General features: G+C 42.0%; 1 protein-coding gene across 1 annotated transcript in view; it reads right to left on the reverse strand.

Moving 5' to 3' along the window:
* The window catches only part of camkk1a (calcium/calmodulin-dependent protein kinase kinase 1, alpha a), a 70360-nt gene that overhangs the window by 24699 nt on the left and 27327 nt on the right, over positions 1-18334 (reverse strand). Inside the window, exons 3-6 of the mRNA XM_073479722.1 lie at positions 14604-14651; positions 12465-12518; positions 6022-6073; positions 2591-2724 (exon numbers count right to left, since the gene is read on the reverse strand). Coding sequence (XP_073335823.1) covers positions 2591-2724; positions 6022-6073; positions 12465-12518; positions 14604-14651 — 288 coding nt within the window. The remainder of the gene's footprint in view (positions 1-2590; positions 2725-6021; positions 6074-12464; positions 12519-14603; positions 14652-18334) is intronic.

The following is an 18334-nucleotide window of genomic DNA, read 5'->3' on the forward strand; positions in this document are numbered from 1 at the left end:
CTTACTTTCTCTTCCCAACCATCTGTGACAAATGACCATATCACTTTCATCAGTTTTAATCTGTTCCACTCTGCGTCTGCTTTAATGTTTCAAAACGAAAGAAAAAGTCTTTTCATAATTAGATGGACTGGACTGCAGTCTCACAGGAATCAGTTGGACGCCCATAATGAATGTGATCCCGACCCGAGCACGGCCCACTTAAATGGATGAGGAGGGAGAGAGAGAGATGGAGAGGAGGAAAGCAGGTTTTCCCGATGCCCACATATGCCCATTATGAGAGAGAAAGTGAGGGCGGACAAATAAGGGGAGAGATGAGTGTGTGTGTGTGTGTGTGTGTGTGTGTGTGTGTGTGTGTGTGTGTGTGTGTGTGTGTTTGTTTGTCTCTTCACTGCAGGAGTGAGCAGAGGAGTAGAAGTACTCGGCTTTCACTTAAAAAACTCTTTCATATTTCTGGCACACTCTCCGCCCGAGCAAGCCAGACAGCTTTCCTACTGACTGACTCCCTGAGCTTAACTCCCGACCACGCCGCCAGTGCCCCCGCCATCTGGCCCAGATTGAAAAACACTCTGATAATATCACAAGGGAGCGGCGGGCATCTTGAGTCACGTCTTTCCAAATCGCCTATCATTTTTCATAAACAGCCGCCTCTAAATCTTGTCACCTTTAAACTTCCCCCGACTCACTTTGTGAACGTGGGCTGACAATCCATTTACAGGGTAGAAGATTTGTTTTTCCAGAAGATATCACCGAAACATCACAAAGGTCCAAGTGACAGAAGCGTGATGCAAGTGTTGGAGGGGAAGCCTATCTCAATCTTCCCACATGTTTCCTGGCAGCAGGGTTTTATCCACCTTTTTGTGCTGATGTAAATGATATGACACAAGTACGAGGCATGAATCAGAGCATCTTAGACCTGTTGCGGTTGTCCACATGCTATTATCAGAGGATCGGTTATGAAATGCCACATTTCAGTGTGTAGAACATGATTCACTGATGAAGAGGTGTGTGTATCTTCACAATTCGTGCTGGAAATTTATGTAACAGGATTAAGAATCTGAAGCCCATGCCATCTCCTGCGGCTCTGTGAGGCTGTACTAAGGCACAAAAGTGATTTGAGCTAAATGCTAATGTCAGCATGCTAACGCTAGCATTCTGATTAGGGATGCCAGTTACATTTAATTTTTCTTTTAAGAGCCTGACAACCTTTATCTGGTAACTAACCGGTTAATGATATTAAACAGAGGCGCTTTCCTTTTAGTCCGCTGCTGTCCAGCAGTCACCTGTCAGAGCTAACGTTAGCTTGTCCGCTCTGGCTCGCTTGACAGCAACACACACTTAAACTTACATTTGAATTTGTTCCCTTTCAGGAGGATATGTTCCCTCACTAAGCTTCCTTGAGCAGCTTCATTTTCGACTTCACACTTCTTAAGCAAATCCGTTAGCAGACAGTGTGACTGTATGCAAATTAAGCGATAGAGCAACATGCCTTAACCATTCACAAACCTCTCGACGGCTAACCAAATAATGGTCAACCGCTGACATCCCTCACTCTGATGATTAGCAGGCATAATGTTCACCATCTTAGTTTAGCAATGGCAAACGCTCACATTTTGATAATTAGCACTAAATACCAAACCACATCTACACCAAAGCATTTGACAAAGAGAATGTAAACCTGATGATGCCACTAGATGGAAAATGAAACAAAACAGGAGACCACCAGAATCTATAGGGTTCATCCCCTGGGGAAAATGAACAACTGCAAGAACTTTCATGGCAATCAATGTATGAGAAAACCACAAACTCACTACATGCAGAGCTGAGGAGGAACGTCTGGACACTTTCTTCAGGTTTCTCCTTTTGTTTGAGTGGGAATGAACATAGCGTAAGTTATTTGAGTGGGCTATCGTTGTTAGCGTTAAATATCTGTATTGTGTTTATCAACAGCACTTCTGGTACATGGCTGTAAATTATAATTAACAGCAAGTGCCACAATGTTTAGTTTTCAGTTCACTGACTCACGCTGTTTAACATCCACAGTCGTACGTGACTGAGCTTATCTCAAAACATACAGTGAACCCCTAACGTTACCCAGAAGCCTTTGTGTCGCCAGAACACATATACTACTCACGGTCTGCAGCGACCTCTAGTGGCTAATGCAAACAAAGCTCCATCCAAATCACAACTTCATGTTCAGTAATTATTGTAGGATTGCTTTGAATGTCATCTCAAATCCCATTTGTTGTAAACTCAGACCTCTCCTGCCCAAATCTGGAATTATATCAACATCTGCCGACCCAAATTTCCCAAAGGCTACAACCTTTACTATACCATCCCATGGTTGTTGAAATAGGGCTGAACATCTGACAATGCCATCCCAGGTGATCTGCTGCTAGCATGGCTGGAAACTGCTGAGAACACATTCTCATCCATGTATGCTTGAACGTTTTGAATGTAAGACGCTCATTCAGTGAACCCGTCATTAAGTGAGTCATAGACAGTTTATGCATTGGTTGGTTTATGAATGGAAACCCAGCAACTCTTTAATGTTTTGTCCTCAATAATAACCAAAAGACAGAGACGCTCTCACCTCCACCAGCTTGACGATATTAAGATGGTCCAGCTTCTTAAGGATGGCGATCTCTTGGTAGACCCTCTCCAGGGGTCCTAGGATTTTGGGCTGCTCTCCTTGGGCCGCCTTCGGTCCTCTCGGAGGAGGGCGACCTGCAGACCAGCACGCACATCAGTCTTTAGAGTGAGTCAGATACAGATTCTCCAAGATAAAAACACAACGCAATCTTGAAACTTCAGACAAAATGACAAACACGGCTGCAAATGTTAGCTGCATGCTAATTAGCGTTTTTCATCCTCCTCTACATTCTCTATATGTCACGTTGGAGAGTTTTAGTCTATTGGCATTTGCAGTTTTAAGGCCTTTTCCCCTTTACATGATTGATCGCAGCGAGTTTGGATATCATATCACGGCTTTCTCACACACTGATTGTGGTGAAAGTTTGTGCAGACTTTCATTGTCTCCAGGGGATGAATCCACTCCGGTCTGTTAGTCCTATTAACCGCAGGGCGTGCCTTTATTACTTGTCCGATATTTGCATTAACATTTGTTAAAAGGCACAAACACAGCTGAGAGGTGAAGACCTGCGATGCACTGCAGATGATTTAACCTCTCTTGTAGCAGACAAAAGCGACATTCAGTGTAACAAGACACACCTTAACAACCATGTTTGTAATTGCGATTATGTTACTTCCTCGTTAACATCCTTTGTAAACACTCATACAGACGGTGAATTGTGTACATGGCCAAACATGTCATTCGTGGTATGACTGCGTGTGTGTTTACTTTCAGGAACCTGTAGTGCTGTTATAATACACAATACACAGTCGTGCTGCTGATGTGAAGAAACTCCTGCAGGATGTCCTGCGGGTTTATCTGCCAAACTGACAAACCTCCATCTTTCTTTGCAGTTGATTTACTTCTTACTTTGTTTTATCAACTGATGGTTGATTGTCATGGCTTGAGTTTTTGGTTTAGTCTGTAGTTATATCCTCATGTGTCTTGTTGTCATTTTCCACTTCCTGCTCATGTGTGTTCCCAGGGCACATCCCAATTCCCTTAAATTGCATCCACGTTTGCCTCACTTGCGTCTTTTCCTTGCGCCTTAGTCCCTCCCGCTGAGGATTCGTGGAGAGGTGTGAGGAAACCATGCGAGGATATGTGATCACACCGATATGTCTTCAGAGAAATGAGACGTCCTTTCCTCTGGAGCTGGATCAGTTGTTAGTAAGCTTTAAGAACTTGAGACTTTTGATGAATTTGTGCCAAAAATGCCATTATCTACATATATTATATATTATAGAACTAATAATTGTGGAGAGATGTTAATAATAATTAAGTTAAACCGATGTGCCGCATGTGTAATTGCACGCAGCTCTGGTAACGGAGAGACTCTCTTACATCAATTTTTATAGTGCAGGTAATGAGATGTATTATTTCACCCACCAGGAGCTCATCTGATATTAATCACAATGTTTATTTTTATGACCTGGACCTCCCAATGCACAGATTTCCCACGGTGTCCATGGATAGACCTGTCATCCACACATCACTATAAAACAAAGGTGTCTTTGCAGTTTATGTGTAATCAGTAAAGACATTTACGTGATTAAAGTGAAGAGAGTTGAGGTCTACACTTGGAAGTTAGATTGTGATGAACTTGATTCACAGAGGGCTGAAAATAAAGATTAAATCAGATTTCTTTTGAGTTACTCTGACTGCATGATTTTAGCTGCTGTCTCTGCCCTACAGTGCTGGATAATCACTTTTTTTTTTCAAAGGCTGATCTCTGGAGAAACTCTAACAGCTGGATCTGCATCTGCTTTGCTGTCTGGTTTTGTGGTTTGTTGGGAGTTCAGTTCCTGTTTCATTCTCACAGTTTTATCACTCACTGGACATGTTGGGATGTGATGCTCCTGCTGACCTCCTGATTATTAAGTTTCATTCAAACGAAGCTTCTGTTATACACGTTAAACTTCTTCTGGAAGTTCAGACTGCGCCGGTGATCTCCTGTCTGTTAACTGTTTAACAAACAGCTGCACATGAAGAACAAGCTGTGAAGAACAGTCTGTATTTATACCGTGTACTGTGTATTTATACTGTGTACTGTGTATTTATACTGTGTACTGTGTATTTATACCATGTACTGTGTATTTATACCGTGTACTGTGTATTTATACCATGTACTGTGTATTTATACCGTGTACTGTGTATTTATACCATGTACTGTGTATTTATACCGTGCACTGTGTATTTATACCGTGCACTGTGTATTTATACCATGTACTGTGTATTTATACCGTGCACTGTGTATTTATACCATGTACTGTGTATTTATACCGTGTACTGTGTATTTATACCGTGTACTGAGTATTTATACTGTGTACTGTGTATTTATACCGTGTACTGTGTATTTCTACTGTGTACTGTGTACTTATACTGTGTACTGTGTATTTATACTGTGTACTTATACTGTGTACTGTGTTTATACCATGTACTGTGTATTTATACTGTGTACTGTGTATTTATACCGTGTACTGTGTATTTATACTGTCTTCTGTGTATTTATACTGTCTTCTGTGTATTTATACTGTGTATTTATACTGTCTTCTCTGCTCAGAAGCACAGGAACCATTTCAACTGTTAAAGGTGTTTATATATTCATCATTTGCCTCTGTATTCAGTGATACTCTGATTGTGAAATCATCATGTGATTATGATTATGGTGTACTATTTTTAAGCTAAATGTTTCAGGGAAAACTGAAATGATGTAACATATCCATCCTGATGCTCAGGAATGATCAGCCTCTCGTGTGTCCTCGCTCTTCGATCCTCACTCTTCCAAGCACAATTAAGAGCTTTGGGAAGGCCTGCAAGATGGTGGACAGGAACGACTTCTGGTTCAAGCGAGGATCGAGGAGCGAGGAAACGACAATTAAGACAAATGAGACTCCCCTCCTGTGTTCCTCCCCAGTCTGATTCCCCCCCACACCTGTCTCCCATCAGTCTCATTAGCACCGCCCTGTTCCCAGTGTCTCTCCACCTGCACCTCGTCCCCTCGTTGGTTTGGATTGTATTTCAGCCTGTGTTGTTCCCTCACTCTTTGTTGGTTCATCTGTTCTGTTTCCCCACGTCAGTCCTGTGTGTCCTGTGTTCCTCATGTTCGTTCTTCTTTTGGGTTTGGTATATCTCCTTGTTTTTTTGTGGCTTTGCTCCTGCCTGTTTTTTGTTAGTTTTGAAGCTTTTTGGAGTTTAGTTCTTAGGATTTTGGGGGATTTTGGACTGTGGATTGCAGCTTTCATCATTTAAGCTCATGTTTTGTTGTTTCAGCCTGCCTGCTTGTTTGTCTGTATTTGAGTCCCTTTGTGTGAAACCTGACAGTGATTAGTTAATTTCTAGGTAGACTCATTTCTTGTTCAAAAGACTACACGGAATAAAATATTACTTACGTGGGAAACCACACTGCTTCATTAACTTCTTCTTGGACACCACCTTCATGGCCTAGGGGAGTGGAAAATGATTTCGATCATACAGCATGTTCACATTCAGCCATTCACAGTAAAGTGAAGCCTAAAGAACCATCGATCAAAGAAAAGAAAACCCTGCAGGCATGTATACCAAAACAATAAAATAAAGTTAAGATGTAACACAAAGGTACATGACGACAAACAGTTCAACAAAATACCTTCAAAATGTAACTAGAAACATGATCGCTGTTAGCAATGCAGTGTCCTAACATGTCCCTTCATCAGAATGAGGACGTTTTAGTGTGGATGTGTTGTCTTCGTTATTATGCTTTGTAAAAGGCCAGGAGAGGATCAGAAGAGACAAGTCTGAGGCAACTGAAGCTTTAGTTGAAAAGAGCATCTAACAGTTATTTAAGGACAACTTTGTGTGTGTGTGTGTGTGTGTGTGTGTGTGTGTGTGTGTGTGTGTGTGTGTGTGTGTGTGTGTGTGTGTGTGTGTGTGTGTGTGTGTGTGTGTGTGTGTGTGTGTGTGTGAGAAAGAGAGAGGACAAACTCAAAGTCATTGTGACGCCTTGTTACAAGGAATAAGTTATGCAAAGGAAGAAGAGAGAGAAAATAACATTTACTGCATTTCAGACATTTTCTCCAAATATCAGCTGTCAGAGCAACTTATTCTTGTTAAGGTGAAACATTCTGTTTTACTTCACAGCAACAGAAAGTTTCAGTGCTGCACAGTTCAGCAGTTTCTTGTAAAGCTGCAGTCGTGTTTTTCGTGGCTGTGACTGTGCACAAAGCAGATCTTCTCCTGTTCACAGTTTTCATTGTGTGCTGCCTTTGTTTGCGTGCGTGTGTGTGTCTGTAGACTTGTGGGTGGGTGTTTAATGACTCAGCCGGACTCATCAAACAGTTAAAAAAAAAAGTCATGCAACATTTAGAATTATTGACGCTTTCAAGTCGCAAAGTTCATGTTGCCACACAGGCGCTCGGACAATTAAATTAGTGTCGACCGTTTCAGAGTTCATCACACATTGTGGTATTGATGGTGGAGCTCCAGTTAAAGGCTTCCCACTTCAAAGCCACATTCTGACTGTGTAGGCAGGTGTCGGTGCCTCATCACAGTTTCACTCGCAGTATTTTACCAAATGTGAAATTTGGAATGACTCAAATTTCACTTTTCAAAAGACGATGGCAATAACTTTAGAAAACGCCAGGATTAAAAGGTAACGTAGGTTCAGGTAAGGACCAGCTCTTCTGATACTGTGCTAAGGTACTCGTGAGTATGAAAAGCAGCAGCTACATTTTCTAGGAGGTGGATCATAAAGAGGTTCCCATACCCGAGCTAACCTTCACTGAGTGTTGACATCGAGGCTGGAGTAATCTGATTGGGTGCTCCAGATGTGAGCCCCCACACCGACCAGATGTTGTATTTCAGTTAGTTTGCTTTAATTTGGGTTATTCACCATGTACGCGCAATATTTAATGATATCACCATGTTACAGTGTACCTGTACAAAACAGGCCCTCAATATTAGCTCAAAATCACAGACTGCATTGAAAGGTAAAAATGCTGGAGCTACCTTCATGTAGTGATCCTTGAAAAGGAACGTTTGGTTCTGCTCCTCTGCTGTTTTCTAATAAAGCCTGACTCAGGGCTGAGCTTTATAATAACCTCGTGAATTTACTATGTGCAGCCTTTTATGTGTTCCTGGGTGAGCAGGATGTCGCTTCTTCTGCAACAATGAAGTTAAAATGACCATAGATGATGGGGAGGGGGGTTCTGATGTGTGATGTGTTTGATTTGATCGTGTGTACAGCTGATCTCTGAGGAATCATTCTGTAAAACACAATCACACACAGCAGCAACACAAATCTGTGTTTTCTGGACAGATTTACTCGCAGCACTCGCACAGAGCAGCACAACTGGTTCTACTAAAAGTACTGGTTTGGTTTTATACAACGGACATCAGATCCTCCAGCAGCTATTTTGTCTGAAATATAAGTAAGGAGCCGCAGGACTTCTCAATTTTAATGGAGAAGTCAAGCGTTCTGTTACTCACTGCAATATTTAAAACTAACCTGCTGTCAAAATGGAAATGTCTAAAATGACAACTTATTTTTACTGTAGACGTAAAAGACTCATCGCTTCCTATGAATCTCTTATTCACCTTAAAATAACAGCTTCAGAATCATTTTGATGGTACAGTGTCTTGTAACAGGGTGAATGGTGTCTCTGTCTCAGCCACTCCGCCCCCCCATCACTTGTTTCTGCACTGTGTAACTTCAGTGAGAGGGTAGGATCACAGCGTAACATACATGTTTACTTCAACATACAAGTTTTCAACACATAACATTGTTCTGATGTAATGAGTTCAGTTAAGACTGCGTTAAAGTGGCTCATATTACAAAACACACAGCAATTAATGAAATTAACAAAAACTAATTGCCATACAGTGAACTCACAGCTCTGGATGCCCTTGATGTACGGGGCCACAGGGGCTTGATATACTGACATTTGTATATTCTGGATTTCCTCGCCGTTTTATTCACCAGGATCTGCAGCAGTCACAGTAGGATGTCTGCTGATAACGTCATGAGCACAGTAATTATAAAACGCAGGACAGCAACATAAAGACCTTCAGTAATTTGTGTTGGAATATAAACCTGGCTCCCAGCTCTCACTTGGACAAGAAAACATTGGTAATAATTTGTCATCATATTATTTTTCCTGGGGATTGTGAAGTCGATTTTCATTCATCTTTTAATTGACCACTGCTGCTCATTCAACATCAATATTCATCAGCTCGGTTAAGTGCTACCCTTAAAAACAAATATCAGTAATCAACTCAATAATACTAAAAAAGCTCATTTCACTTTTCATTTTTTTACATTTACCACCTTATTGGATCTTTTTTAAAAGACTCATGAGAACCAGGTGAATACAGGTGAACTACCAGAGCATACAGGAGGATTTTCTTTAGACTTGATCTCTCCTGTGTATGAATCACTGTGTGCGTGTGCGATGATATTCGTGCATACTGTCCGTGGGCTCATGCTGCAGATGCTCCGCATACAAAAATCCAATCAGTTTAGTGTGAAAGCAACTCAGATTGCCAGGAAACAGAATCACCCTCCCATGCCGCCATTACTCATCTGCTCCTCTCCTGATTCCTGGCTTTGTTACCGCAGATGTGTCTGTCATTCCAGCCAGCCTGCAATAACCCGCAGTCTGTCCCGGAAGGTAACATTTTCCATCAGTGTCAACAATCAGCATCCAATATGACAACGCTTCCACAGAAAGCAGAAACAAAGAGGAAAACTAAATGTAGACACACGCGCCGCAAACATGCAGGAGGATTTCACAGAGAAAGAGTGGAGGCGGGAAGGACAGATCGAAGAGGAAGGAAAAATGAGTTGCATTGGACATGATCTTACATTTTTCATTTTCAGGGATATGTGGTTTCAGATTGGGTGATTCTGCCAAAAAGAAAATCTCTGAGGCTACATTTGCATTTGGATTCCCCACAAAGCAAAAACAGCCTCCTACAAAATATGTGTTTATACTACTGATAAGTTTTAGCTGGTTCTGTTTGTAAAGGGAAATGTTTTAGAGCAGCAGTGTGGGAAGAGCTGGATTTACAGTACGAGTGCGTGTGTCTTATGGAGGAGGTTGGGGTGGACGGTGAGCGGACACAGCAGAGGACTTTTTGTTCAGGTTTTCACCCAAATGAAACACAAATTTTAACCAAACGGTCAGACAACTTGAAAATATAACAGTTCCTTTTTGCTATTGTTAAAACAAGACTAACAGGTCTAGTCTGGTCTTGTTTCGCTTTGTCGTTCAGATTGTGGGTCTTTGCTTTGTTGATGTGGAAGTGTACTGTATATTGTGTAGTGAAACACAAAAAAACATTGGTGGTGCTGAAGAAGCCTCTAGGATGAGAGGTGAAACGCCTTCAAGAAACTGAAACAAGTGACCTGGACAACTGAGAACCTTCATCAACATTGGTGCTGCTAATTCTCCAGTCAGGAGCCATTAAAGCAGTGCAGAAGAGGAGCGCACAATGAGATGATGTCATGTGACGGGAACATTTGTTTGATGTAGTAATGTGAGGACGGTTACAGCGCCCTTATCAGTCCGGAAGGATCTGACATTTTTGTCTCTTTGGTGGAGACAAGGAAGTCACACACTTTATTCACATTTTGATTTATTCAGTCCAGTTCTATTTTACTTTGTTGCATTTAGTTTTTATCGATACCGTTACAGATTTAAAGACGTTTTTGCAATATATCAACTTTTTAGGGGGATTTATTGGGCAAATAAAAAAAAAAGCACACAAAAGAAGGTGATGGAAATGCACGAGAGGCACGACATCAGATACAAAGCAGTAGGCAGTGTCTGGACTCTCATGTAGCTGTAGCTCGCACAAACAAAGTGGTTCATTTTCAGTTTGTTTCCCTGAGTGCAGAGGTCACTGTGTTTATGGCCTTTATTTGAAGGTCCCATGTGTCGTGCTCTGTATCTTGCCTATACACCAGTATTAGAACCACAATGGAAAAAAAAGTTGTTGTGTAGGAATTCTCAATAGTATTTTAGAGTTTGTATTTCTCTGGAAAATGCTAAAAAAAAAAAATTGTGATGATGAATCACCCTGCACTCAACACTGGATGGGTACCTCCATTGTGTCCAGTAAACGCTCACTTAATTTTTATGATAATGCCATGGATGTATAAAAAGAAGGACGCCACCAGAGCAGCAGGGTTTCTGGGGGCCTGGCCTCACGGATTACTGTACATATAATTTTAGTAAAACTGGATCATATTCACATTTTCACATTTTATAGTTTTCCCTCCGCTACTTGTTGCTAAAGTAAGTCCCTATCTACTGCTTACCAGCAGCTTCTCAATGAACACCTATGGCACAGGTCCGTAAGCAGCCAGTCACAGTAACGAGGTGATTTATGAAGTTTCCTGATGTGTATAAGTCGCTGCTAACTGCTGCTAAATGTAGCTGCTGTTAGCTGGTTAGCTCGGTTAGCGGACCTGTTTCCTGGGTCAGCCTCGGGGCGCCGGGAGCCAAACACAGCACGAACACCACCTCTGTATTGTGTTCCCTTCTGACAAAAAACTGGCCTCCATCTTCTCGGAGGCTGAGTTGGAAGACCAGTAGCTCCATGGCAAACATTCAGCGCTAATCGGGACAGTGAACGCCAATAAATATCCCCAGCAACTCCCTCCCTATCGGCCATGTTAATATGCTGAAGCAAATAGCACTCCACTACTGAGTGAAGTGAACCTCACGTGTAAAACTGAAGCAGTGCCCCTTAAAGGCTATTGAATGATTGTGGTTTCAGTTAAAGGTGCAATATGTAGTTTTGGTGAAGACATTTTATAAGACGAGAAATATTTTTCTGCCTAAACAAACTGAATAAACAAACTGACCTTAAAGGACAACACAATTTATACTGTTTTACTTTGTTTATATGTGTCTGAGTTTGTATTACTACCTCATTCATAGTGTAAATATTACAGTTCTGAGTTTGAATTCTTCATCTCCAAAACTTCACAGTGCCCCTATAAATGTTTATAAAGCAAACATGTTGTGTCTCATGCTTCAAGTCACTGTCAACTTCCTTAGAGAACGTGCTTGCTGTTTATGTCGTGTCGTCTCTAGGAGACAGGGTAGTATTCTGCAGCTCGTCTGAGCGGCTCTGCAGGTCGGCATTATTTAAAGCTGCGTGTTATTATTCCACTCCAGCGACAGTTTATATTTGCACTCCCTTGTTACCATATTTCACTCATCTTATAGGCCTCGCCTGCTTCCTTATATAAACTACTGTCGTTTAACTATTCAGCATCAGCCCATCGACGAGCAGTCGTTTTAATATTGGGTTGTATTTAGCTCCGAGCTCTGACTGGCTCCGATTCAAAAGTACATCTTAGACCCATCCAGTGTTGGCAGCTTAGGTCGACGTGACTCATCCAAACACTTTCATTGTTGTTACTGTACAGGCGGGCTTAGTTATGTTCAAACATGAAATGGCTTACATTTAGAGGGGGTAAGTTTACAGAGCTTTAACGGGAACAAATCACCTCGATGAAAACAACTAAAATGATTTAATCTCAGCGTGCCGCCTCACATCCACCACCTCCCTTGCAAAGTGACCTCAAAGCTGCACAAAGAGGCTCAGCTTTGAAGATGGATAATAAAGTCTCAGGTGCACTTTCGGCGGCACCAGAAGACGCCACTCTCGTTTCCTCCGAGGCAACTGATGCAATTTGAGAGGATGGAGCTCACAGCTTGAAAAAAAAAAAAAATCAATAGCACTGGTGAGATCCTGTAAAGCTCGTCTGTGGCTGCGAGCGACCGAGTTTGAGGTTTTAATCAGGGTGAGGTTTCTGAAATGTAAAACGATTGCACGGACTTACGTAGTGTTTGTCGTCATCCTCATTGTAGGCCAGTTTGACCACGCCGTAGGAGCCCTGCAACACAACGACACAGACATTCATGTGTAATTCTGTGATTTCATAGCAGCATTTTTCAAGGATAACTCAATGTGTGTTGTTCAGCTCCAGGTTAAAACAAAGTGGGTCATCAACAAAACTAGTGAGGGATGCTGTTAATATTCCTAAAGCATCGCTCTGACAACAGACGGCAGCACCATACTGGCAGAGTGTTTTGAAGGCAGTACTAAAAAACAACATTTTTATTCTTTGGCAGCATTGAGCGGCTCTTCCCACACGCGCACACACACACACACACACACAGCCCTAGGATGTGTGTTTTCCACCACGGATCTTCTTTCCCCGCATGGTTTCTTCTCTGATGAGCAACGAAACTGTGTGAAAATCTGATCAATCATAAATTACATAAATCATAAATCACATCACCTTTGATGTCTTGTACAGCCAGATTTGCCAGCCGGCAGATCATAAATGACTCTGGATTTATTCATCCTCACAAGAAACTGGTCGTACGGACAGAGAGGAGAGTCTCAGTCAGTCTATACTTGTAAGAGAGTGAATTCTTCCAAATGTATGTAACAAAGTTTAACAACTATCACAACAATGGCTGCTCCAGTGTTTGATGATAACACCTAACAATCTCTGTGTTTTCTAATAGAGATGGTTTCGTGCCACTTTTCAGCTCTGACCACAAAATTCAATTCCATTTCTTCCTCCGTAACATCTTTTATTCTCATGTGCTCGGACTTGTCACATCAGTGATTTGCGCTTCACTTTTTTTTAACCTGCCAGTTTCTCAATTTTCTTCTCTGTTGCTGCCACAATCAATTCCCTCAAGTGTTAACCACAGAAGTGTTTATCTCCTCGAAGCGTCACTTTTTGAAATTCAAAACTTGAGTGGAACTGGTGTGCTGTCAGAACTGAGACATGTTGCAGTTCAGTGTGTCCTCTGTAAAGTTTCAAATGTTGGAGCTTATAATACTAATTCTGTCTTTCATAACACTGACAATGCAGGCTTTGAAATTTTGCCATTTTGCTTTTTATTCCCTCCTCCTCACGATATCCAACCTTGTTTTTGTCACACTGAGAGAGACATTGCTATTTTGGTAGCTAAGCTAGCGGTGCGGCTCTCGTGATGGCACTGTTGGTCTGTTGGTAGGACTGTCCAGACTGAAATAGGCTACTTCTAAATGACTGGATTGCCATCATTTTTTTGTACATTCACAGACCCCAAAGAATGAATGTTGATGACTTTGGTGATCCCCTGAACTTTCATCTATCATGACGCTGACATTCCTCAGCTTCAGCTGCTAATTAGCAAATGTTACATGTTGAACTAAGATAATGGAAATTGTAAACATCACTTGCTACATGTTAGCATTGCCACTGACGTTATCATTTAGCTCCAAGCACTGCTGTGCCTAGAACTTGAGCAAGTACAAAGTCAGAGCTACTCAACAATGTAGAAACTGTAAAACATTACAGGACAGTTTTGAATTAGCTACAGGTAGAAGTCAAGTGATATGAAGCCAGGCGAAGTCCCTTCTCTTCCTGTTGACCGCCATAGGACCATATTTCACAAAGGTTGTACAGTAGTGAATGGAGAGAGACAAACATTGAATGACACATATGATGTTTGTCAATTTAAAAGATCATTTTTCAACTCAAGAAAGTCACAGTTTGTCAAAAAGCTAATCAAGTATGAGACTTTGAAAAGACATAATTAGAAAGATTACACACTCATTTAACACTCACCAAAAGCCGTGAATGAAACCTCGTATAGCCGGTCCTATATATTGGCTATAACTGTCCTTTCCCATAACTTCAGCTGTCCGTATGGGCAGATTTATCGTGATTTTCACCTTTTTCAGAACTTTTTCTATGCCAAGTTGACGGCCATGTTGGTGTTGATGCCGTACATGTAGTTCACTGAGCTGTTTCACACAATACTAACTACTAATACTAATACTAACTGGTATTCTACTATCTTTACAACAAACTGTGACTTTCTAGACTGGCAAAATGATCTTTTACATTACAAACATCATATGTGTGATTCATGGCCACAGTCAAAGAAAAATGGCAGAAAACCAACAAACTCACCTTTCCGATCTCACTCTTCAGCTTATACTGGTTCAACTGGATGCAGTCCTGTGAGATGGGGGAGAGAAAAAAGGAGCAAGCATGAGGAACTAAATCATCAAAACAAACCTGATCAGCAGCAGAGAGAATTATTTAATCATCTACACTAAAGCGAGGAGGAACAGGAGAGTCTCTGGTACAGGAACAAATCGTCCCTGCTGTGTGTGTACATGTGTGGAGAGTCATTTATGCCTGAGATGTAGACAACGATGCAGTCTGTAGTTTCTGTTTACTGTCTGCAAATCCATTAGCGTGCCACTGCTTAAATGGCTGATTTGCAGTTCCATAGCAACCACCGCCACAGCGCCGAGTCAGCCGGGGGCACGAGAGAAGAGAGCAGACCACCGCAGGACAGTGAGAGAGAGCGAGGGGGAGTGAGATGGAAGGGGTTGATGGTGGGGAGCATTTATAGGTGCTGGGCTGGGGGGGGGATAAACAGCAAAGTCAGTGAGCAGAAATTGAGCACTAATACAAGTGTGAAAAAATAGGAAATGGAGCTTCAGAGAAAATGGATTGAAAGCAGTTCTCTCATTACAGTGAGGCGGGGTGATGATGGCTTATAGTGTGTGTGTGTGTGTGTGTGTGTGTGTGTGTGTGTGTGTGTGTGTGTGTGTGTGTGTGTGTGTCTGTGTGTGAGTCGGACCAAGCGCCTGAGGCTTTATACTGGAACGTGTTTGCAGGATGAGAGGAGGTTGGAGAACAAAACAGAAAGTACTGCACCAGTGCAGGGCAGGACTTCACTCGCCACCAGGCGAGGTATTTTAGAAAATATGACATTAAATAGTGAGTTACATAATACGCCGGTCATGCAGCTCACACTGAACGCTGCTCTTGGTGCTGCAGGAGAGGTAAGGATTGTGTTATGCACTGTAGGCTATGATGCTGTGAAGTACTGTGGGCAGGGATTATGACAAAGGGTGGGAGACAGAATAGAGGATGAGGCTGTGGAAGGTGAGGCGAGCAGTGGAACTTGAAAAAGGGGGCTGCTTTTGATTGGCTGAAGAGAGATAAAGAGGGAGAAAAATAGGACAGCGGAGGATAAAGGGAAGAGGCAAATGAGGAGAATCCAAAGAAAAGAGCAGCAGGAGGGATTGTCTGAGAGGACCTCCGCTGGGTTCACAGTTCGCCGGCACATGCTCAGTGGGCGCTGCACTGCAGTTAATGCTCTGACAGCACTAATGGATAAAGATGCAGAACGCTTTAAATACGTTTGCCACTCGTGCACACGCACACACTCATGAACCAAATGCTCCACTGGGCCACGATAAATCGTTAGAGGGCTCTGTCGGTCAGACTGTCACGTTAGACTTCTGCTAACGCTGCAGCCCCGCCGTCTTCCTCCTCTCCCCTCCCTGTTTCATATCTCGCTCCTTTGTGTCTGGTCTGAACTGAACTCCCCACATCTCTTCATCCACTGCTCTAAAACTGATCAATACCAGCGCATAGCAAATAGATCACTGCCACCGCTACATTCAGAATCAATGACCAAGCATTTCGTTCTTGTGATGAATAATGAGCACATCCGCCTCAGGAAGAATGTCATGAAAAAGGGGAACTTGTGTTTGAGAGTATTTAAAGGCTGTAACTGTAAAATCATTTCCTCAAGCTGTCAGACTTTGACAGAATGATGCAAAGGCTGCAGCACAATGCGACTCCTGCAGAAGCACGTGGTCTATTCTGAATCGTTGACTCTGCTCCAGACAACTCAGAACTCGAAAATGTCCGACCTCCTACTGGAAGCAGTTGTCTGACGTCACAAAACAATGATGGCACCCATGAGAACGATTTAGGGTGTATTTGTAGATGAGTGAATGGAACATTTAGATATGTTTCCGGGAATAAAAGCGCCGTAAAATATAATGTATAACGGCGTCTGTCACCTCATGTGTCGTTTTCCCTCCTCCATTTCATTTATATATGGGAGGAGGCTGCACTTCAACTGTGTGGGTGTGGGTGTGGGTGCCAAAGAAACTTTTTTTTTGTTACTGTCAGACAAGTTTTTTGTTCACTTTTGGCATCGTGTGCCTGGAACACTTGGAGGTCTGAAGCTTGACATTTCTACAAGGAAATTCCGACATGCAACGTTGACAGGAATGCAGCTTTACCTCCGACAAGGAGGTTACAGTATGTTTTCAGCCATGTCGGTTTGTTGGTTGGTTGGTTTGTCAGCAGGAGTACACAAAATCTAGTAAACAGATTTCCACTAAACTTGGATGGAGGATGGGTCTGGGTCCAGAACAGAGCCCATTATCTTTTGTTGTGGATCTGATGGATCCAGGAATTATCTCACTTTCTTTAACATTGTGAGAAAGTAGATGTTGAAAAGCGCCCTTAATTTCTCAGGGAATAGTGCGTGGATCTTGATTTTTAAAAATCAGGCGTATTTAGGTGGCTGGTATCTATGAGTGAGTACAATTCGACGCGGATCTTAAAAATAATCCGGATCCAGCAGATTTAAATATGTTGTCACAGAGGGAAGTCTTTCTTTCAGCTGCTATTCGGTAACAAATAGGTAAAGAAATCTGCAACTACCACCAATGTGCTTTTTTTTTTTACTTCGTCTCTCAATTATCATCATTATTCTTATTATTATTATTCTTAAACACAACAGACATTATGATCCCATCTCCAGTCTTCTGTTGCAGTTGTGGGTGGTTTAAAATTTAGAGTGATACGGGGCTATGGAGTTTAATATTGGATTAGGCTAGATTGAATTAAAGGGCACTGTTGGGCCTTGGCGGAGGTATGTGCTCTACTGAGTGCCATTATATGTGTCCTTGGGGCTGGTGCAAATGGAAGAAATGTGTAGAATTAAGTTATGGTACAAGGGAGGAGGATGAAGAGAAACAGGAGAGATGACTGCATCACTTTACCAACGATGAAATATTAAATGAACACACACACAGATTCAGCTCTGCGCGTGTGTCCAGTAGCTGCTGTACTTGTCAGCGATGGAGATAAGCACATAATTTGCTGTTCTAATGTACTGTGAAGCCGAGCAGACAGCTAAATTCATCTTTGCTCAAGGGGGCTGCCAAAGCTACAGATCTTCAAACGTGTTCCGCTGCTAATATATTTCAATATACAGTTAGTCAGACACGACAGATACAACTTACATGACCGTGTGAGCTTTTCACAAGAAACTTCCACGAGAGCCTCAGACATGCAGAACTCGAACAGTTGGCACAGTTAACACAGTCAGCACTCTATCAATTCCCAATATCACGGTGATTTTTATTCCTTGCTCGGAAAACGGGCAGAGTAATTCAGTTTAATCAGTTTTGGCGTGCGAAGTTGCTCTGAATACAAAGTGGCCATGAATACCAATACAAGCAGAGAGGGGACTCATCAGCAAGCGGCTGCAAAAATCTATTCTGCAAAATGACCCTGAGAGTCCACACAGAGTCCTGCTGCACTGGTTAGTATGGAAATGTTTAGTTTCCTGTTGATGGACATTTGGTTTGTGTGTTTTGCAGGGTATATTTTTACTGAATCTGCTAACAATCTGTTTTCACTTTGACATTAAAGAGTAGTATTTGTCAAAAAAGCCAAATTATCTGGACCATTCCATTTATAAGAGCAATAAAATGGGAAAACATCCAAGGGGGTGTATACTTTTTTATAGGCACTTTGACCATTACTAGCTGTTATGTTCATTTTGGTTGTAGTTATTAAGTTAATTATCAATCAGA

Source organism: Pagrus major, chromosome 13 (assembly GCF_040436345.1).
Source record: "Pagrus major chromosome 13, Pma_NU_1.0".
Lineage (NCBI taxonomy): Eukaryota > Metazoa > Chordata > Actinopteri > Spariformes > Sparidae > Pagrus > Pagrus major.